The sequence below is a fragment of the Dendrobates tinctorius genome, unplaced genomic scaffold (assembly GCF_039654945.1).
Source record: "Dendrobates tinctorius isolate UK_male_01 unplaced genomic scaffold, ASM3965494v1 ptg000334l, whole genome shotgun sequence".
Lineage (NCBI taxonomy): Eukaryota > Metazoa > Chordata > Amphibia > Anura > Dendrobatidae > Dendrobates > Dendrobates tinctorius.
In genome coordinates this window covers 1,059,434-1,082,912 of record NW_027362000.1, presented here as the reverse complement: position 1 = coordinate 1,082,912, position 23,479 = coordinate 1,059,434, and the positions used below count along the sequence as shown (strand labels likewise).

At 46.6% G+C, this 23,479-nt stretch overlaps 1 protein-coding gene across 1 annotated transcript in view; it reads left to right on the top strand.

Moving 5' to 3' along the window:
- POLR1A (RNA polymerase I subunit A) overlaps positions 1–13,410 on the top strand; it is a 92,116-nt gene extending 78,706 nt beyond the window's left edge. Inside the window, exons 28-34 of the mRNA XM_073562067.1 lie at positions 1,936–2,065; positions 6,347–6,451; positions 6,545–6,835; positions 9,429–9,629; positions 10,100–10,217; positions 10,708–10,872; positions 13,012–13,410. Of these exons, the coding sequence (XP_073418168.1) occupies positions 1,936–2,065; positions 6,347–6,451; positions 6,545–6,835; positions 9,429–9,629; positions 10,100–10,217; positions 10,708–10,872; positions 13,012–13,112 (1,111 nt within the window). The 3' untranslated portion in view covers positions 13,113–13,410. The remainder of the gene's footprint in view (positions 1–1,935; positions 2,066–6,346; positions 6,452–6,544; positions 6,836–9,428; positions 9,630–10,099; positions 10,218–10,707; positions 10,873–13,011) is intronic.
- The last annotated feature ends 10,069 nt before the right edge of the window (positions 13,411–23,479 follow it).

Here is a 23,479-nt window from a genome sequence, read left to right as displayed (position 1 = left end):
CTGTGTATATACATGTGTGTATGTGCTCTGTGTGTATATACATGTGTGCTTGTGCTCTGTATATTTATACGTGTGTATATATGTGCTCTGTGTATATACATGTGTATGTGCTCTGTGTGTATATACATGTGTGTATGTGCTCTGTGTATATACATGTGTGTATGTGCTCTGTGTATATACATGTGTATGTGCTCTGTGTGTATATACATGTGTGTATGTGCTCTGTGTATATACATGTGTGTATGTGCTCTGTGTATATACATGTGTGCTTGTGCTCTGTATATTTATACGTGTGTATATATGTGCTCTGTGTATATACATGTGTATGTGCTCTGTGTGTATATACATGTGTGTATGTGCTCTGTGTGTATATACATGTGTGTATGTGCTCTGTGTGTATATATGTATGTGCTCTATATACATGTGTGCTTGTGCTCTGTATATTTATACGTGTGTGTATATGTGCTCTGTGTATATACATATGTGTATGTGCTCTGTGTGTATACATATGTGTATGTGCTCTGTATATTTATACGTGTGTGTGTATATATATGTGCTCTGTGTATATACATGTGTGCTTGTGCTCTGTATATTTATACGTGTGTGTATATGTGCTCTGTGTATATACATATGTGTATGTGCTCTGTGTGTATATACATGTGTGTATGTGCTCTGTGTGTATATACATGTGTGTATGTGCTCTATATTTATACGTGTGTGTATATATGTGCTCTGTGTATATACATATGTGTATGTGCTCTGTGTGTATATACATGTGTATGTGCTCTGTGTGTATATACATGTGTGTATGTGCTCTGTGTGTATATACATGTGTGTATGTGCTCTGTGTGTATATACATGTGTGTATGTGCTCTATATTTATACGTGTGTGTATATATGTGCTCTGTGTGTATATACATGTGTGTATGTGCTCTGTGTGTATATACATGTGTGTATGTGCTCTGTATATTTATACGTGTGTGTATATATGTGCTCTGTGTGTATATACATGTGTGTATGTGCTCTGTGTGTATATATGTATGTGCTCTGTGTGTATATACATATGTGTATGTGCTCTGTGTGTATATACATGTGTGTATGTGCTCTGTATATTTATACGTGTGTGTATATATGTGCTCTGTGTGTATATACATGTGTGTATGTGCTCTGTGTGTATATATGTATGTGCTCTGTGTGTATATACATATGTGTATGTGCTCTGTGTGTATGTGCTCTGTGTGTATATATGTATGTGCTCTGTGTGTATATACATGTGTGTATGTGCTCTGTGTGTATATACATGTGTGTATGTGCTCTATATTTATACGTGTGTGTATATATGTGCTCTGTGTGTATATACATGTGTGTATGTGCTCTGTGTGTATATATGTATGTGCTCTGTGTGTATATACATATGTGTATGTGCTCTGTGTGTATGTGCTCTGTGTGTATATACATATGTGTATGTGCTCTATATTTATACGTGTGTGTATATATGTGCTCTGTGTATATACATATGTGTATGTGCTCTGTATATTTATACGTGTGTGTGTATATATGTGCTCTGTGTATATACATATGTGTATGTGCTCTGTGTGTATATATGTATGTGCTCTGTGTGTATATATGTGCTCTGTGTATATACATATGTGTATGTGCTCTGTGTATATACATGTGTGTATGTGCTCTGTGTGTATATATGTATGTGCTCTATATATATGTGTATGTGCTCTGTGTGTATATATGTATGTGCTCTGTGTGTATATATGTATGTGCTCTGTATTTTTATACGTGTGTGTGTATATATGTGCTCTGTGTATATACATGTGTGTGGTCTCAGTAGATTGTCTGGTAATGAGTACTACAAGTAATGGGGAGATCTGTGGCCTCATTAGTACATGTGGATTCTGACCATTTCATCTTCCATATTTGCAGGTTCTTCCGATATATGTTAGAGGCCATTAAAAGAAGAAGCTCAAAATTTGCCTCCAATAGGGATGTATCCAGCAGAAAGGCATCTCGGAAAGATATGGATGAAGGCGGGGAGACGGTGGCAGCAACGCAGGTGAGCAGCAGCGAATACATTTGGCAGTGTGTACTGGCGGCGAGAACACTAAATTCTGATTTCCCCATCCCATCGACAAATGGCGCAACTGTTCAGCACATGCACAAATACCCGCAGCATCTCATGTGTCTGTGTGCATGGGCTGGACGCCATCGGCCCCTGGTCAGGAGAGTACACAACCAGGGAAGCCTAAGGCCTCTTTCACACTTAAGTTATTTGCATCAGTTAAAATCCGCCAAAAAGAGAGAGAGATTTTGTCCGGCACCCAGACAGAATTTGGGGTTAATTCAGTGTCTGGAGGATCCGCCGCCCAAAAAAACGTTGCAAGCTCCGTTTGGACACTAACATTGTGGCGGATCCTCAAACGGATGCAACGGACGGCAATTAGTCAGGGTCCGCCAATAATGAAAGTCAATGGGGAAAAAAATGGATCCGCAAAGAAAAATGGCGGATCCGTTTTTTTTCCAAAATTGGCCGGAAGTGTGAAAGAGGCCTTAGGTAAATTACGTGACGGTCACCATCCTGAGAGCTGCTGTACATCTGCATCCAACACTTGAACGCTGCATCTATGGGGGCTGAAACTGAAATGTTGCTGTAAACAAAAAAGTAGATTTTGGAGGCCCCATCAGGTTACGGCAGAAAAGAACACATTTCTTAAAAACCCCCAGCCCCCAATCCTACCTCTCGTATGGAATATGTTTAAACACCTTTCTGCGGGGTGGAATGAATGAAAACAGCACTTCTTTGTCTATTATTATTTATTTTTTTGTGTGAGATAATGGGTTTCAATTTTGTGACATTCTCTTTGCAGTGGCGCATACATGGAAATTATGATGCTCCGTAGCAAAAGTTCTAATTGGGGAGCCATCCCCCCTTGAAAAAAAAAGAATATTCGGTGGGGTCACAGAGGAGCTTTATCTCACAACTTTGCAGCCCTTACAAAGTAATTTTCCTACTATTGAAGCCCCTAGATTTTCCTCTCATTGCCCCCATAAAGAAGAATACAAAAAAAGTGCCCCCCGAACACCATATGATACCCCAACCATGAATTCCTCCATGTCACCGTCCACATGCACGGTTTGATGACCCTACTGTACCCTCCTGACAAAGAATGGTGGCCCTCAACACAGTGTGAAGCCCAAACTGTGACCCCAGCACAGCCCTCCATACAGTATAATGGCCCCAACACAATCCTCCATACAATGTAATGGCCCCGATACTACTCTTCACACTGTATGATGGTCCATCTAGCCCTCCAAACAGCATCATGACCCCCACACAACCCTCCAAACAGCATAATGGCCCCCACACAGCTGTCCACATAGTATGATAGAAGAGACCCCATTCAAACCTTCACACTATATAATTGCTTGTATACAGTATAATGGCCCCCACAAAGCCCTGAAAACAGTACTATCGACCCCCACATAGTCCTGCTAACCATAAAAAAAAGACCTCCACGTTGCCCTGCAAACAGTATAAAGGCCCCAACATAGCTATGCAAAAGGTATGGCTCCCACATAGCCCTGCAAAATAGTATGATGGCCCCTCACATAGCTCATAATATATTGTTCCTCCATATTATTATTATTATTATTATTTATTGTTATAGCGCCATTTATTCCATGGCGCTTTACATGTGAGGAGGGGTATACATAAAAACAAGTACAATAATCTTAAACAATACAAGTCATAACTGGTACAGGAGGAGAGAGGACCCTGCCCGCGAGGGCTCACAATCTTCAAGGGATGGGTGATAATACAGTAGGCGAGGGTAGAGCTGGTCGTGCAGCGGTTTGGTCGATCGGTGGTTACTGCAGGTTATAGGCTTGTCGGAAGAGGTGGGTCTTCAGGCTCTTTTTGAAGGTTTCGATGGTAGGTGAGAGTCTGATATGTTGTGGTAGAGAGTTCCATACAGTATAAGGCACCCCCACATAGTCCTTCATATAGTATAGTGCGCCCCCATTGCCCTCCATATAGTATGCTCCCTCATTGCCCTCCATATAGTATAATGCATCCACCATAGTCCTCCATATAGTATAGTGCGCCCTCATTGCCTTCCATATAGTATGCTGCACAGCCTATAGTGCGGCATATAGTATAATGTGCCTCCATTGCCCTTCATAAAGTATAATACGCCTCCATATAGTATAATGTGCTCTCTTTATAGTATAATGTGCCCCCATTGCTCTTGTTATAGTGTAATGTGCCCCATTGCTCTTCATGTAATATAATGCTCCCCCCATTGCATCCATATAATATGCACTCCCATTGCCCTCCATATAGTATAATGTGCCCTCATTGCTCTCCATATAGTATAATGTGCTCCCATTGCCCTCCATATAATATAATGCACCCCATTGCCATCCATATAATAAAATGCACTCCCATTGCCCTTCATATAGTATAATGTGCCCCCATTGTCCTCCATATAATATAATGCGCCCCATTGCCATCCATATAATATAATGCACTCCCATTGCATCCATATAATATAATGCACTCCCATTGCCCTCCATATAGTATAATGTGCCCTCATTTCCCTCCATATAGTTTAATGCGCCCCCATTGCCCTCCATATAGTATAATGCGCCCCATTGCACTTCATATAGTATAATGCGCCCCCATTGCACTTCATATAGTATAATGCACCCCCATTGCCCTCCATATAGTATAATGCGCCCCATTGCACTTCATATAGTATAATGCGCCCCCATTGCACTTCATATAGTATAATGCGCCCCCATTGCCCTCCATATAGTATAATGCGCCCCCATTGCACTTCATATAGCATAATGCGCCCCATAATGTTATCATAGATTAAAAAAAATCCCTCTCCTCAGTTCCCCTCTGCTCTGGTCTCCTCAGCATTTGGTCTGAAGTGCCAGAAGCCGCCATGCAGTGATGTCATCGCGTCCACTGTTGAGACGTCAAATCTCAGATGCTGAGGCAGAATGATGGAGGAGGGAGTGGATGGATAACTCCTCCTTCATTGCTTTCAACTGTATCGACATCCACGATGCGATGCACAGTGGCCGCACAGTCTGCTGCCATTGGCGGGATGTCACAGTCACTTTTTACTACACAGTCTAAAGGGGTATAAGGCTAGGATCAGAGTTATGTCTAATTTTAGTAGTTTCCCGTTACCGTCTGCTATGTAGAACGAGCTCTGTTCCTGAACCGGCATTGTAGTGTGTAGAGCAGGGGGCAAAGTACTGCCACTGACAGTCAGAATCCGTGCCTGGTAAACAGTGGAGCTGGCTGCCGAGAGTTGGACTCCTATTGATCTGATATTGACGGTACTAGTTGGATACCGGTGCGGCAGGTCAGAGACGGCCGTCAGTTACATAAACCTCCACCGCTTATCTCAGGCCTCTTATCTAAAGCTGCCCTGACATAATACAAAGTACATGTTCACTCTGATTATTCGGTGCCAAGTTTAGATCCGGCTGACACTCATTTTATTGACCTCCATCAATAAACTGACTGTGCCGATCCTTGAATAGGTCGCCTCTTATCTCTGCAGTCGTCTCCCCAGTATTTACATGTGCTTCTATACAGCAGCGCAGCTGCAAGTGGGAGGGTAGACATCGGCAGCGTGGACCACTGATGAGGCAGTGGGTTGTCTCAGACCACCGCAGACTCCCTGTAGACACTGTAGATAATATAGGCACAGAGCCACAGCTCCATCATCTCTGATCTGAGCAAAAGAGCACATAAGGAGCAGGATTTCAGCACGTTAAATACCAGGTACTTACTAAATTGCTTGTGTTCGCAGTTGTTTTGCAATGAATATCCAAATTTTAGCATTTTTTTTATGAAGTCCAAAACTTTATGCTGGTTTACTTCTTAATATATCATCATATCGGCCACAAATCCATTTTCTAATACAAAACTGAAAATACTCTGCCTAGACATCGATTTAAAACGTGACGCCTGTTTACAGCCACCACTAGAGGGAGCACACTGTTAGAGTCCATTGTGTATGCAGTGAGCTCCCTCTAGTGGTGGCTGCAGACATCGAGCATATTATTTTATTTTTTATTTTTTTATTCTATCATGGAAATTAATCAGAAAAAAAACAAACTAGTAGATGGAGTGAAAACCAAGCAGAAAAAAATTCCATAATCCATCATCCTAAAAATTGATGAGAAATGAGACTGTGAAATCCCCAGTTCCCATAGACGTCTGCAGCCTCGTTGAGAACACTTGCAGTCCATCCTACGTGACCCGACGGGATGTCGGAGAACGTGTCCTTATGTTTTTTTTAATATATTTTAGGACCAAGAAGCTGAGGCTGAAGAACAAGACATTGTGGATGCAGAAGCCGATGAGGGGGACGCCGATGCCACAGACACGAAGCTGAAAAGAAAGCAAGAAGAAGAGGTAAATACACACTTCCGATCAGCGCAGATTAAGTGGTACGTAACGTCAGCCATGGTGGCATGGTGAGACATTTATGGTCATTTCTCCGGTTAGGTTGATTATGAAAGTGGAGAAGAGGAGGTTGGCGAGAATGAAGATGATCAGGATGAGGAGAACGCTCCTGAAAGGAAAGATGGAGAAGAGGAGGATGGTGATGGCAACGCGCTGCCGACAATTGAGGACGATCCCAGTCCTCCTCCACCTTCAAGATCCGCCAGTAAGAAACGTAACGATGAAAACCTTATGGAGGATGTGCTGGAGGAGGACCGGGTAAACGGCGTCCTGAGCCTCGACGCCAACGTAGAGGACTACTCTTATGACTCGCAAAGAAGCTTATGGTGTCAGGTAGGATGTGTCCGGACACTTAGGGTGATAAGTGTGTGTGAGCTCAGGAAACTTTTGAGATGTCTTAGTCACATGTCAGAAGTTTTGATCAGTGGGTCAGCTTAGGACTTTGCTCCATCGTTCTCCTCTGAGATGCCAGCAGAGAGGCGCATGCACTCGTATGATCTCTGTAAGTCGGTGTACCTCTAACCTCACGTCTACGAGGATCTGCTGAGCAAAACCAAACCCGTCCGACGGGGCCCCGCAGTTACATTTTAGTTTAGTGATCAGTATCCGGAGGATCCAGTACTCGAATCCTCACCATCTAAACATGTCACCTGTCACTATGACTTGTACCTCCATCTTCACAAAATTTTAGGGAAAGCTCTGTGCAAGTGCCCGATCTCTCCAGCAAATTCATGGACCCGTTATCTAGAAAGATTTCCTATGGATTTACCAAAAAGGCAGAAAATGGAACTTCTGGTACAAAGTCACATGTATAACTTGTTTGTAGGTGATGGACACATCTCTGGGAGCTCAATTTTTTTTATGATTTCCTTTTTTCTACGACCTAAAATAGTTCCCTGAGCACCTCCGCTGCTCTATCAACATCGATGAGAGATAGAAACGGCAGACAGCATGTAATGAATGTCGCCGTGCGGGTTTTTTTTATAGGACAGTAATGATGAAATGCTGTACCCCACCCCGGCTGCAGAATAGGAACCTGCTGAGATCAGCAGGGTCACTCGAGTTCTACAATTCACCTTACTCCGGGTCGTTTTACTCTTTTCACAAATATTATGTGGAATTAAAGCCTTAGTGTATATGGTAGTAAGGCGAGGAGCGGAATCCTACGTCTGATATTGTAACAAGAAATGTCATTCTGCCTTGTGTCTCCGGTGGTAATGACATTCCTGGAGCCGTACACGAACACTGCTGATCTACTGGAGGAAGACATGTGGACAGTAGTGATGGGTGAATGTGGTCGGGTAAGGTGTTCTCCGCCCGTGCTTGGGGGCTAACCGAGTGTTTTCGGCGTGCTCTAATACTACGTTCGAGTCCCCGCGGCTGCATGTCTTATCGACAGCTGCAACACACGCAGGGATTCCCTGTTTGTTAGACAATCCCTGCAAGTGTTGCTGCTGATGAACAGCACCGAGACATGCAGCAGCGGGAAATCGAACATAGTATTAGAGCACGCCGAAGAATCTCGGTTAGCACCCGAGCATGAGCAAAGAACACCTTTTCCGAGCACGTTCACTCGCCACTGGTGGACAGGTCTTCAGGCCATGTTACACTGTGGATGGTCAGGTGGACAAGCGTTAATACGATCATTTGTTGCCCACCATTTGTCAGCACAAAATTAATAGTTCAAGCCATGCAACGGAGGACGGCGCAGTTCAGTGAACCTTCTCATCTACTTGTTTTGCATTTATCTCTGCTCTCATCTGCCTTGATTGACAGCTCCATCTTTACCGGGGCTGAAAGCGGGTTGGATTGGGTTGGGTGGGTGAGCCTAGACAAATACAAAACAAGTAAATAGGAATGTGCACTGAGCATTTTCTGTGTGTCCCCAGGTTTTGTAGTTATTGGCTGTTCTTGTTTGCAGTAAGTGACAGTCAACCAGTACATTCCTGACTGGCTTCAGTGCCGCATCCGGCACCCATGGAGTCCATTGCTCACATACCTCACATCAGACCAGTCTGCTTCGGAGGCAGCTCACTGCAACAGGAACCGTCCTCCTTTACTAATGTGACTGCAAACCATGATTGCCACTGGCTCTATAACGAAGCACAAGTGGTTATGTGGTCCCTAGCAGAAATGTAGCCCTACACAGAGTAAATGTCATGCAAGGAACACATTGAGGGTCACTCCAGCTCTTATAAAGGCTGCCTTCTCATTCTCCCCCTACCTGGCGGGAGCTGCCTTCCCCTTCTCCCCCCACCTAACCTAGCGGGAGTGCGCTGCCTTCCCGTTCTCCTCCCACCTGGCGGGAGTGCGTTGCCTTCATGTTCTCCCCCCACCTGGCGGGAGGTTGCTGCCTTCCCGTTCTCCCCCCACCTGGCGGAGGTGCGCTGCCTTCCCGTTCTCCCCCCACCTAGCGGGAGTGCGCTGCCTTCCCGTTCTCCCCCTACCTGGCGGGAGGGCGCTATCTTCCTGTTCTCCCTCTACCTGGCGGGAGGGCGCTGCTTTCCCGTTCTCCCCCTACCTTGCGGGAGGGCGCTACCTTCACGTTCTCCCCCCACCTGGCGGGAGTGTGCTGCCCTCCTGTTCTCTGCCTGTCCCCCCGTTCTCATTACCTGGCAGGAGGACACCGCCATTGCGTTCCCCTTTTGGGTCACTCCAAATCCATTTTTATTTTTCCTCTGGCGGACCCCGAGCAGGATCTCACCCTATAGAAATTTTAAAACAACTTTCTCAGAAAGAATGTTGTTTGCCCACTGCAGGACGTGTGATGATCAGTTGATCACTTTGGTGCCTGCTGTTAGGATTATTCCTGGTAAGACAGACAATTTAGTCCTCAGATTAGTGCCTGCCCCGAGTGTCGCCCGATACTCGGCGTTACTGTCGTTCCCTCTGTACGTTGTGCTGTAACATGTCGACTTCTCTGCAGGTCACGTTGAAGCTGCCGCTCATGAAGATTCACTTCGATGTCTCCTCTCTCATCTCATCCCTGGCAAGAAATATTATCATCCACGAGACCAAAGGAATAACCCGCTGTCTCCTGAACGAAAGCACAAACCACAGCGGAGAGAAGGAGCAGATACTGAACACGGAGGGCATCAACCTCCAGGAGATGTTTAAATATTCAGATGTAAGTTACACCTCTGAGAAGGCGTCCGCTGCCGCATGTCAGAGATGTTTGTACTGTAACTGAGGCCTCCAGAAACTTGGCCCTAATTCAATACTTGATATATCCTCTGGGGCTGCTGAGGGTTGTTTTATGAGTCAGATCCACTTTAAAAGGGTCTTCCCGTTAAGACAACCCCTCTCTTCTGAACATATCTTCTTTGAGATGATGGACGGATCTGTGTGCTGACCCATCCATTCAAGGAGTAGTTCTTCCAATGATCATGGTACTGTATAGTCGGGGCAGTGAGACAGTTTTAGAGGATTACTAGTGGAGGGTCTCCAGCCCATCTATGACATCCGCATGTCCCAGTAAGGCTTAATGGAATAACCCTTCTACCACTTGTCTGTAACTCATTCTTCTATGACCTGTTTATTCTCTGGGCATCCCATGTCCAAAAATTATCCATCTAATGACTGCTCCTCTCTTCACAGATCCTGAATCTGAGACGCCTATATACAAATGATATCCATGCGATGGCCAATACGTACGGCATAGAGGCAGCACTGAGGGCGGTGCAGAAGGAAATCAAGGATGTATTTGCTGTATATGGTAAGTGCCACCATATATTAGGTAATTAGAGGAGATCAGATGGGTGTCGGATGTCCCGATCATGCACGACAGCATCTCTCTGTGCCTAATGTCAGCTTTGGTGGAATTGAGAGCAGCCATAAAGCCCCCGTGAAAATTTTACACATGACGCTAGGCACTTTTCACTCTTACCGTTTTGTGTTTGCAGTGCCGATGCAGAGCTACGTGTTTCCCTGGTAACAGACTACAGACAGACCCTTGTAGTCTGATACTGCTGTTTTAACTCAGTCCATCTATCCTCTTCTTGCTGGAAACATAAATTTGCAAGTTTAGTAAAAAAAAAAAAAAAATATAGAAACGATGTAGGATCTGACCACACGAGTTTTGTTTGTAGTCTGTTACCATGGATACTCATAGATTTGAATAGACAATGGTGCTTAGGAATTGTATGTAAATTCATGACCTACTTCTCTAGCACAGTGTTACATACCAATCTCCTTGGTTTCTACAGGTATTGAAGTAGACCCTCGACACCTCTCCCTGGTAGCCGACTACATGTGCTTCGAGGGAACTTATCGGCCCCTCAACCGTTTCGGGATGCTGTCCAGCTCTTCCCCTTTCCAGCAGATGACCTTTGAAACCAGTTACAAGTTTTTGAAGGACGCTACCGTGAGTGGTAAGTTCTCCAGGAGAGGCACCAAGTGGGACGTTATAGGGGATATCCCCCATCTTCCATCCGCAGTGCTGGTTATTATCACTTCTGTCCATTTATGAGCCAATTATGTCCTTGTGATGTGGACTACAAGTCTCACCATCCAGTGATGACTCCGAGAAGTAGCAGAAAGTTACCACCTAATATAATGAACTCCGTGGAACATGATGAGCTTTCTCAATCACCGGACTGTAGTAGTCGTGTGCTGACCCTGGTAATGGAGGATGACTGGGCTACAACTCCTGCCGTGTTCTGACAGTAACCTTCCATGCATAAATAAAACATTACTATATACTGGTGTAGACAAACAGAGCTGCTTACCTCTTGAAACAGCGCCACACCTATCCACAGGTTGTGTCTGGTATTGCAGCTTTAAATGTACACAATTGTGGTGCTGTGTCTTGGAAAAAGCAGCCATTTTTTTTTTTTTTTATACATTTATGCCTTTTTATCTATTTAATTAGATTTTATTACATTATACAAGGGCCTCTGCTATTTTAGGATCCAGTCTCCTCTTACATCCTTAAAGGCCGAGTGTGTATATGGTGTGACGCCGTCTGCCCGGGGTGTTTATAGGGGCCCGGCATCTTACGTGCTGCATATACAGCCCCGCTCATGGCTGGAGGACTGGTGGTGGATACAGATCTTCTGGGAGGACAGAAGATGCTGATTTTTCTGTAGCAGAGATCTGGGTTTACGAGAAGACCTTCCTACTTGGTAACCTAATATCACAGCATGACCAATGGGGGACCTCTGGAGACCCCCAAAACTCGAGACCTGCAGCCACTTGAATTCACTTGAATTGGGCCGCTCTTCTGAGTGACGAAGAGCACTCGACATATAGTGCCGAGGACCCTTCGTTCTCAGGAATGGTTGTACCCCCATTGATCACAGTGATATGCAGGCGCTTTCAGATAGGGAGATTGGATACCCCATGTTCTAATTCGTACAGGTCCTTACTTTTTGTTCTTCCTATACGTAGCTAACATGTTTAGCTGTTCCTTACAGTCAGATACTCTCAGCACTTGGAATACAGATGTTCATAAGCAAAGTGGTTCCTTGCAAGAACATGACTTGTTTTCAGAAGAAGTACACGTTGCGTGTCCATTATCAGAAAGCTCGATCTAGTATTTCCCCGATGCAGCGCTGCACTTGTGCTTGGGTTGTATTGCGGCTCCACTCCAAATCATGTAAATGCTCGGCATTGTGCTTGGTGGTGTACGGCTGCAAGCAGCTGTTACGCCATGAGGCTTCCAGCGGGGGGGCGCAGTGTTTGTGGTGATGTTATACCAGAGGAGATCTGGACGGTGATGGAATCGGTAAAGCTTCAGTGACTTTTCTGCTCCTCAGCACTCCGTGACCCCGCTCTGTAACCTTACGGGGTCTCGACCAGCCGCTCCGCCACTTGTTAGTAAAGGCAGACGGCATGGACTGACTGCATTCGGTTTCTGGCCCGGTTGCTTGTTTGTTTGTTTTTTCCCCTGTTCTCCACCTCTCACTTCAGTCACAGACGCCTGTGAGCAAAAATGCGATGTCCTGATGGTATTTCCTGGGGAAAGTGGCCATTTCCTCTCATCCGCGAACAACATTTCTAATGCTTCCCCCCCAAATCCCTGATTCATCACACTATAGGGGTCGGGTCAGCGAGCGGCCACACTCCAGCTGCTGTGAATCCCTGTGTTTGCTGATGGAGATGTTCTGTAAAATGGGCTGTCCTTAAGTATGGCGGCCTACACCACCAGTTGAAAGTGGACTGTAATGGCGGCAGCCATATTCGGGGACACGTTTTACCTCTAGCCTGCATCTTCATGGACCACGGACTGCACAAGAGGGAGCTGCCGTTTCTTAGAGGGTCCCGAGCAGCAGACCCCCCCAATAGGGGGATATATAGAGAGGTCAAAAATCTGATTAATAGTGCCGCCCGAGATGGCAACTAATATGGCGTCACTGTCCTATATTCCTCAGTCTTCACTTCAAAGCAGGATTGACCTTCACAGAGTAAGGTGGGGGGCTTGTACATTTGGCAGTCCTGTGTAAGACCACCACAGATAGGCCCTTTATATAGTCGCTGCCTCTAATACAAGGATTGTTGTGTTTTACCAGGTGCGAAGGACGATCTCCAGTCACCGTCCGCCTGTCTGGTGACCGGGAAAGTCGTAAAAGGAGGCACCGGATTGTTTGACCTTAAACAGCCGATGAGATAAACCTTGAGGACTAAGCGGTGCCAGATGGCTGATGGAGCAGACAGCGCCTCCTACAGCGGTGGACGAGGTGTGCGCAGCTGTCCTGTGGTCCCAGGCGGATCTCCAGCGTCCCGGGTGAATCCAGCTGCCGAACAACAATCGCAGGAGAAATCATTAACCCGGGCCTTTACAGCAGCTGCCTGGCGTCATCCTCATTAGCACTGTTTAGATGAGGATGGAAAGGAAAAAGCGCCATCCTGTGTAAATGTTTACAAATGTAAAATGGAGTATAACTGTGTAATAAAGTTTAATGTGCAAATTGTGCTGCTGTTTGTGCCCAGAATCACCTGCTCTAATGTAAAAAGTGGTGATAAAAGCGTAGATACAGGTTGTAACCCACAATAACTGTACACACACAGTGACTGCACCAGCAGAATAGTGAGTGCAGCTCTGGGGTATAATACAGGATGTAACTCAGGATCAGTAATGTAATGTATGTACACAGTGACTGCACCAGCAGAATAGTGAGTGCAGCTCTGGGGTATAATACAGGATGTAACTCAGGATCAGTAATGTAATGTATGTACACAGTGACTGCACCAGCAGAATAGTGAGTGCAGCTCTGGAGTATAATACAGGATGTAACTCAGGATCAGTAATGTAATGTATGTACACAGTGACTGCACCAGCAGAATAGTGAGTGCAGCTCTGGAGTATAATACAGGATGTAACTCAGGATCAGTAATGTAATGTATGTACACAGTGACTGCACCAGCAGAATAGTGAGTGCAGCTCTGGAGTATAATACAGGATGTAACTCAGGATCAGTAATGTAATGTATGTACACAGTGACTGCACCAGCAGAATAGTGAGTGCAGCTCTGGTATAATACAGGATGTAACTCAGGATCAGTAATGTATGTACACAGTGACTGCACCAGCAGAATAGTGAGTGCAGCTCTGGGGTATAATACAGGATGTCACTCAGGATCAGTAATGTATGTACACAGTGACTGCACCAGCAGAATAGTGGGTGCAGCTCTGCAGTATAATACAGGATGTAACTCAGGATCAGTAATGTAATGTACACAGTGACTGCACCAGCAGAATAGTGAGTGCAGCTCTGGAGTATAATACAGGAGGTAACTCAGGATCAGTAATGTAATGTATGTACACAGTGACTTCACTCGCAGAATAGTGAGTGCAGCTCTGGGGTATAATACAGGAGGTAACTCAGGATCAGTAATGTATGTACACAGTGACTTCACCAGCAGAATAGTGAGTGCAGCTCTGGAGTATTATACAGGATGTCACTCGGGATCAGTAATGTATGTACACAGTGACTGCACCACCAGAATAGTGAGTTCAGCTCTGGGGTATAATACAGGATGTAATTCAGGATCAGTAATGTAATGTATGTACACAGTGACTGCACCAGCAGAATAGTGAGTGCAGCTCTGGAGTATAATACAGAATGTAACTCAGGATCAGTAATGTATGTACACAGTGACTGCACCAGCAGAATAGTGAGTGCAGCTCTGGAGTATAATACAGGATGTAACTCAGGATCAGTAATGTAATGTATGTACACAGTGACTGCACCAGCAGAATAGTGAGTGCAGCTCTGGTATAATACAGGATGTAACTCAGGATCAGTAATGTATGTACACAGTGACTGCACCAGCAGAATAGTGAGTGCAGCTCTGGGGTATAATACAGGATGTCACTCAGGATCAGTAATGTATGTACACAGTGACTGCACCAGCAGAATACTGAGTGCAGCTCTGGGGTATAATACAGGATGTCACTCAGGATCAGTAATGTATGTACACAGTGACTGCACCATCAGAATAGTGAGTGCAGCTCTGGGGTATAATACAGGATGTAACTCGGGATCAGTAATGTAATGTATGTACACAGTGACTGCACCAGCAGAATAGTGAGTGAAGTTCTGGAGTATTATACAGGATGTAACTCAGGATCAGTAATGTATGTACACAGTGACTGCACCAGCAGAATAGTGAGTGCAGCTCTGGGGTATAATACAGGATGTCACTTAGGATCAGTAATGTATGTACACAGTGACTGCACCAGCAGAATAGTGGGTGCAGCTCTGCAGTATAATACAGGATGTAACTCAGGATCAGTAATGTATGTACACAGTGACTGCACCAGCAGAATAGTGAGTGCAGCTCTGGAGTATAATACAGGAGGTAACTCAGGATCAGTAATGTATGTACACAGTGACTTCACTCGCAGAATAGTGAGTGCAGCTCTGGGGTATAATACAGGAGGTAACTCAGGATCAGTAATGTATGTACACAGTGACTTCACCAGCAGAATAGTGAGTGCAGCTCTGGAGTATTATACAGGATGTCACTCGGGATCAGTAATGTATGTACACAGTGACTGCACCACCAGAATAGTGAGTTCAGCTCTGGGGTATAATACATGATGTCATTCAGGATCAGTAATGTATGTACACAGTGACTGCACCAGCAGAATAGTGAGTGCAGCTCTGGGGTATAATACAGGATGTAATTCAGGATCAGTAATGTAATGTATGTACACAGTGACTGCACCAGCAGAATAGTGAGTGCAGCTCTGGGGTATAATACAGGATGTCATTCAGGATCAGTAATGTATGTACACAGTGACTGCACCAGCAGAATAGTGAGTGCAGCTCTGGGGTATAATACAGGATGTAATTCAGTTTCAGTAATGTAATGTATGTACACAGTGACTGCACCAGCAGAATAGTGAGTGCAGCTCTGCTCAGCTGCTGTTCATTTTGCTAATTGAGGTTGTGTTCGCTGCTGATCTTGCTGTGTGCTCCTGAGAATCACCACCTCTCCACCCAGGGACCTGCTCTCTCTCTTACCCAGGGAGGGAGTGGGCTTCCTGGGATGAGTGAAGGAGCCAAGTCCCAGGCTTCTGTTTCCCGATCCAGGCCAGCGGGGGGCTGAAGAAACCAGCAACCGGCCTGCGCATCAGAGGTCTCGTGGGGGGGGGGGGGTTGAGACGCTCCACCAGGAGTCGCAGCAATGTGTCTCCTACTCTCCCTAAGTCTGCAGAGGCCAAGAGAAGCAAGGCTTCAAACATGGAGGAGAAGCCTGCTAGCAGATTTCAAGATGGCGGTCCTTCCGGAGGAAAGCTGAGTGTTTACGGAGGTGAGGCCGACCTTACTGAGGAAGGATAGGGGCTGTAGAGACTCCAGGAGTCTGTCCACTTATGGCTCCCGAGTCATGAGCCACCTCCGTGAGTATGAGGAAGCGAGTAAGACCATCAGGAGGCTCCAGGAGGAGCTGCGCTGCACAAGCGTCAAAGCTGCAGGTGACTCCAAACCGAGGAAGACGCAACTCCAGGCGGAGGTAAGGAGGCTCAAACATGAGCTTAATGAGCTGGAGGTGAGGAAAGCCTTTATAAGAGAGAAGAGTGGTCCATTCAAGGAAAAACTAATGAATGAGGACAGATTTAGAGAAATGGCTGACAACAGAGAGCAAAGGCAGATGGGGCTGCAGCCTGAGAGCCAGGTGGATGATGATGAAGAGCAGCAGAAAGCCCCACCTGGCAGCCTGCAAAGTCACCCGCAGGCCACGTTCAGGGAGCTCCCTGCAGGACAGGCGACATTGACATGTGGTCACGGTTCTGCTGGCTCTGGGAAGGACTGTGGTAACAGCGGCCAGGGAGGGGCGCTAATGGCGGAGATCAAGCTCCTGGAGTCCCCAGTGTGCTTTCAGAATTTCCATCTTGGTGGCGATGTTCCACAGGAGTCACCTGGGGGCCAGAGATAAAAGGCAAAGAAGACCAAGCCAAAGTTGCAGGAAGCGGTAAGCTATGTATATGCCCCCCTCCCTGAGTCAGTTGCAGAGTCCGCTTGCTGAATAAGCCCCTTTGCCCAGTCCAGCCCGGGTTCTGCAGTGGATCCAGAGCAAAGGCGCGGGGAGATTACAGAGCATGGTAGTGAGGCGCAGAGCTCCATCTCTGTAGTAGCAGGGACGTAGCAGGATTTGCATCAGCCGAGAGGCTGGACAGTGAGAGCGGCCCGGCGGTGGGCGAACGGTCAAGCCACACGATGCTGTGGTGCGCTCCTCAGTCAGAGGGGGGAGTTGCCAGTGTCGGGGGCAGCTCTGGTAGCCTTGGCACGCCTGAATACTGTTGCCGCTGATTACTTAGTTGAGAATCGGCGGCAGTGTGAGGGGGTTACCGGGGCCGGTAGTTCCAGTCTTCCCAAAGTCGTTTTCTGTGTTGGCACCGCTGGTCAGCAAGATCCTGATATGAAGGATCAGCAGCACCTCACAGGGGCAAAAGATCAGCGGCGCCTGGTATCAACAGTGAAGCAAAGAAAATGACCAACTGATGATACGGAGGGCACATGGAAGTCCAGGAGTGAGGTCGCCTCCAGTTCTGTGGAAGAGACTGATAGACTGAGCCCCTTGTGCCTGATGATGCGGAGGTCAAAATGTCACCCCCTGTTATCACTGGTCCAGCAGGTGTGGATGAGGAAATTTCTTTGTCTAGTGGTGTGGTTGCTGGTTTGGTGGAGGGTGAGGGGGTTATGGAGGTGGGTGATAGTGGTACTGTTGGTCACTGGTCCAGTTGCCCCGCCAGTGGTGGCAGAACCCATCACCTCCCGGGGAAGTAGGACGTCCTCCTCGTCTCTGGGGACAGAATGTTGCAGCAGCATCTCCTGGAGGCTCTAAAGAAGTGGGAGAGATCATTAATGGTAATGGGTCGAGAAGTTGATCTATACTTCTGGATAGAGAGGCATGGCCTCGGGGCCTTCCGAGAGCAAAAAGTGGGGGGAAACATTGTGGTTCCTCCCAACAGCCAGGCCGGGTAGTGTGCATAGGAATGTGGTCCTTCAGTGGAGGGCCAGTGATGCATGTCCTCCAAGGTCTAAGGTTGTGGATCTCCTGCTGAGGATGGGCGTCAAGGCAATTGACGTCTATGCATTGATATATCCCTATTCCAAACCTGAGTTTGATGTCAGCTTTGTTTGGCCAGAGGGGCTTGAGCTCTTCTGGTAGAATTATGAATTGGCAAAAAATGAGCCCGGCTGGCGAGACTTTGCCATTCAGGCGGTGTCTCACCAATACCAAGTCAAGAAAGTGACCGTGATGACTTGTAACGAGTCGCTTTCTTGCTATGACATCATGACGTGGCTTGGCCAGATGCCAAATAAAAACCTTGACGAGTTTTTGCTGCATCTTGTGTGGAGATTAGGTGCCACCAGTGTGGTGACTTATGTCACCCATTCAGCCGTTGTCCTCGCTCCTTTGCTAATACAGTCGTGACCCCAGTGGGAGAAAGCCGTGAGGCAGATTCTGCTGTGGAAGGAGCTAGCAGGGGTGAGGGAGCTGAGGAGCCAAGAAGGAAAAGCAATAAAAAGACGCCTGCCCAGCTGAGGCGTCTAGACAAGCGCAGACAGGAGAGGGAGCTGGGCGAGCCCCGGGTTACTGAGGTGGCCCGTCCTGGACGCTAGTCTTGCTGTTGAGGCCCTGAGGGATGATGAGTTGGATGAGGAGGTCAGGAGGATCCACAGGGAGAAAAGTGCCACTGCCTCCGAATCCTCCCATTATGAAAGCATGGATGAGGATTATAAGCAGTGTCTAGAGGACAAGCGTAAGCTCGGCACCAGAAAGAAGGGAGATAAAACATCTTCTCCCGCTCTGACCAAGGTACCTAAGGAAGGAAAAACTTACTCCCCTCTGGTTGGTCTTTCTAACCGGTTCCAAGCCCTTGAGAACATCTCTTCCTCTGAGGAGGGAGCTGAGGGTGAGGTTCCCGTTTCAGCGGGGCTTAAAGGGGTTGCTGAGTCTCCTTCTGGCAATGTCAGGTCCTTGGAGGGAGGCACTGTCCCAGAGTCCGGAGAAGAGGATGACAAAAAGAAAAAAAACACGTGAGGCAGAGGATAAGGGGAGTGGGAAGAAGAAAGCCATCAAACTCAATCACCAATGATGGCTTTACCGACTCCGTTGACGCTGGCGTCAATTAATGTCGTCAGCATAAAGTCAAATACAGCCAGATTTGTGGCCTTTGATCTTCTCAGCTGTGTTGAAGCTGACATTTTCTTTTTGCAAGAGACCAGGTTGCCAAACATGGAAGACATGTTTAAAGCTAAGAGGGAGTGGAGACTCGGGCCTTCCTATTGGTCTCTTGCGGCCCAGCCGTATAGCGGAGTGGCAGTCCTTTTTACCGCACTGGTGGAATGCCGACGGGTTATTGAGTTAGAAATGGGGAGGTGCCTGATCTTAGATGTCCTCATGAAGGGACAAGAGCTCCGGCTCATTAACATCTATGGTCCCCAATCTAAGTGGGACCGGAAGTGTCTCTTTATGAGGATCAGGCATTACCTTTTTACAAGTCGGCAGGGTGTCTTTGGAGGGGACTTCAATACTGTCACAAGGCCCTGAGTTAGAGGAGGTTCTACAGACAAGCTGACTTATGATAGCGTCGCCCTTAATAGTATAGCTAGTGAGGCTCGCCTGGTGGATGTCCACATTCGGCACAACCCAGGCCACGAGGGGTTCACCCATCATAGAGGTAACTGTAGGTCCAGAATAGATAGCTTCCTCCTTTAAATAAACTTATCTCTTCAGCAGTGTCTGTTGTTGAGGTGGAGTTCTCCGACCACTGTTTAATTTTGTTTTCTCTGAATGTTACAGAGACCCTCTGGATGGGAAGAGGCTTTTGGAGGCTCAATTCATCTTTCTTGGAAGATGCAGAGATAAGACAGTCCTTCGAGGTTTTTCTTCAGAGCCAGGTACCCTTACTGGATCTTTGTAGTAGTAAATCAGAGTAGTAGGAGATGTTCAAGAAAAGGGTGACGAGATTCTTCCGCCAGCTCTCGAGCCTCAGGAGTCTGAACAGGTACCGCTTGTATCAGCGTCTGAGGAGGAAACTAGAGCGTCTTGTCTCAACTGGAGGTAGTCGTGAGGAGATCTCCAGAGTGAAATCTTTGCTTATGAGGTGTCAGTATGATAGTCATGCATCTTTGGTTTTTGTGAGGGATTACGTGAAGTACCGCTCGCCTGACCCTTACAGAAACTGCAAGATGTCAGTGAATAGTAAAGTGTTACAGGACTGGTCAACACTACGGGGTCCCTGAGGCGATCCAGATCAGGGGTCCCTGAGGCGATCCAGATCAGGGATCCTGGAGGTTGTCAGATCCCTTCTACTCGCACCTCTTGGGGAAGAGGGATCTTGATTGGGATGAGTTGTTGGCTTTCCTGGCTGAAGCCTTCCCTGAACCAAGGGTAGAGACCCCTCTCTTGATGTTTTGACAGAGATGATCAGGGAAGAGGAAGTTAAGTTGGTGATTGAAGGGCTTGATCAAAAAAAATCGCCCGGTCCAGATGGCTTAACATCTGAATTCTATAAGACCTTTAAAGACTCTTTGGTTGCCCTCTTGACTGAGGAATTCAATGAGTGTCTTTCCTCGGGCTTTCTGCCAAAGTCAATGTTGAGGTCTGCCCTAATCATCTTGTCAAAGGGTAAAGACCCATCTTGCATTGAGAATTGGCATCCCATAGCGCTTCTTAATGCAGAAAGGAAGGTTCTGGCAAAGGTGCTGTTTAATCGGCTGGTGAAATTTGCACCCCGACTCCTTTCGGAGGCCCAGCATTGCTCTGTTCCAGGCCGCAGCACATTTAGTGCTGTGCTTGGTGTCCGGGAGGCAGTGGAGCAGGGTAGGGCTGATCACTGGAAGGGGTACATGCTGTGACTGGACCAGGCAAAAGCGTTTGATCGGGTTAATCACGAGTACCTCTGGATTGTTCTTCTGAGATATGGCCTGCCGGGGGGGTTTGTTGATTGGCTTAAGACCTTGGGGGCAGAATGTTTCCCACTTGTGAACGGTTGGATTGGCAGCTCTTTTGAGTTTGGATCTGGTGTTCGCCAGGGTTGTCCCTTGAGGCAGCTGCTGTACGTGTTTGCGATTGACCCACTTCTTAGGAGGGTGGAACGTGGACCGTTGGCCGGGATTGGGATGGACCGGGCAGCACCGGAAGCCACTCTGAGGGTGGTGGCGTATGCCGATGATACTGTTTTTGTTTCCTCTCACGATGAGGCAGAGTGGCTGATGTCAGAGGTAGATCGCTACTCAGAAGCATCCGGGTTCAACATCAACTAGGATAAGTGTGAGAGTCTCTGGCTGGGAGGAGATCCTGATCAAAAATGCTCCCTTTACTGATTTGTCTGGGCAGTGTATGCATCTTGCCGGAGTCTCTCTGGACTCTGGTCTACAGTTTGTTCTTCCAACTGTTATGGGAGGAATAGACTGAACCTGGTCAAGAGGGAGGTTACTTACCATACGAGGAGACTAGGAGGGTTGGGTGTGGTCAACCCTGTGGTATTCCTTGTGGATGCCTTCATTAAGATCAATATTGCAAACCTCTGGAAAGAGAGGGCTCCTTTGTGGGTATTCTCCTATAGGGGATGTTTTCAGCCTTTCTTCCAGGAATGGGAGACAGGAGGGCAAGTGGAAGGATCTTCGCACATCGCATGGACATCTTCCAGCTTACGCTACCTTGGTTCCGAGGGTAATTCGCAGGTGGGGTCTGGGAATATGGGAGATCAGGACTCTGCCAAGGAAACTCCTTAACAATAGGGTTCTGTTGACCCATTTCCAGAGGCCTCTGGCACTCAGGGATTGCCCAAGTTGGGATCTTGGGGTGGGTTTGCATCTTTTGAATTCTATCAGGATCCCCTCGAAGTTTTGGGACTTGGTTTGGGCTGTTTCCATGGGAAACTGTGTGTGAGGGACAATCTGAAGTGTAGGAGCTCTGAGGACAGGAACTGTCCTCGGGAGCATTGTAGTACCATGCTGGAAACCATAGACCACTTCCTGCTGCGTTGTCCCTTCAACACAGAGGTGTACAACAGGGTGGACGCCTCCTTTGGCTGGTCTCAGCTGGCCATTCTCGCCTAAGCGGAATGGGCCTATGGAGCATTCGGTGACCTTGGTGGTTGGGACTGCTGCCCCTTATTTCTAGTTAGCGCAGTGGTTAGGTATCACACATGGAATGCACGGTGCTTAGTATTGACGCAATGGAAAATCCTCCCAATGGACGATGTGTTTAGGACCATACTCTGTGACCTGGTGAAGGTGCGCTCTCTGGAGTACGAGAGACTGGGCACACGTAGGGCCGCTCTCCTCTGGAGGGGCTTTTCTTTTAGTGTGCCCTAGTCTAGTCATCTCCTTTCTTGGTGGTGGGCTGCCGCTGACACTGTAGATTTTTGTTTTGTGATCGGTATACAGTGATGTAGGGCTGCAGGCGCCAAACTTGGACTTTGTGATTTGTGGTTATTGTAGTGTTTGTTTCTGTATATATTGTATATAGGGGTATAGATTTAGGAGGTGGGTTTATCTTGTGGGACTATGGGACACTGGGGTGTTTGGGGAAACACTGGCACTGCCTGATCTGGCCTTTGGACGTTGGACATGGACTGAGGCATGAGACGCAGGACCAGCTCTCAGGTCAGTGCAAGGGTTGGCAATGGTGGGCTTGAGTGTGGGGTGTTTAGGTATATAAATATATTTTAGTTATATTGTATTGGCTAAAATTTTAAAGTCTGGTTGTGCGGTTGTTGCTAAAAGGGCAGATACCATTGGCAACATGCTATGTAATCCCCATACATCTAATCAAGATAGACACACCTGGCTTGATTATAAGGAATTTTTTAGATGTGGGGAAAATCGCTGCAAGATGTGTAAATTTGTTTCTGTAGTAAAAGATTTTCACAATTCTGATTTTTCTAAACACTTTCCTATCAAGCAATTCTTGAATTGCAATAGTGATAATGTTGTATATATCATTTATTGTTCGAGTTGTGAAAAAAAAAATGTCTGTAGGTTGTTCTATCAGAAATCTTAAAAAACGTATTTCTGAACATTTAACTGATATCTACAGTAACTCTGATTCATTTCGTGCAATGTCGCAGGCTTCCAGACACTTTATACAGGTTCATGGACGGAACACCTCGTCTTTTCGTGTTTTTTAACACACTGTGTAATTAGTCATTGTATAAATTGCTGACCAGTTGGATTTATTGCAGCTTTGACAAAGAACACAGCATGTGTTCTAAACGCGTTTCTGCGTTAATTGGGTGCCATGTATTGTAATTTTACATTTTTTACAATTTTGTAATAAAGCAAGCCTTTTTTATCAGCTGGACTCAATTTTGCCATTTTTCATTGATTCCTCAAGTTGTCCGCTTGGAGTCCATGCTGCTATACACCGGTGTGGTAAGCTGGCATTTCTTTTTTCTAAAAGAAATGATACATGGGGTTTTCTAAATATTTGAAAATTATAAATCTGAAGATTGTGACATACATTTGTTTTCAGCCCCCCTGAGTCAATACTTTGTAGGATGACCTTTCGCTGT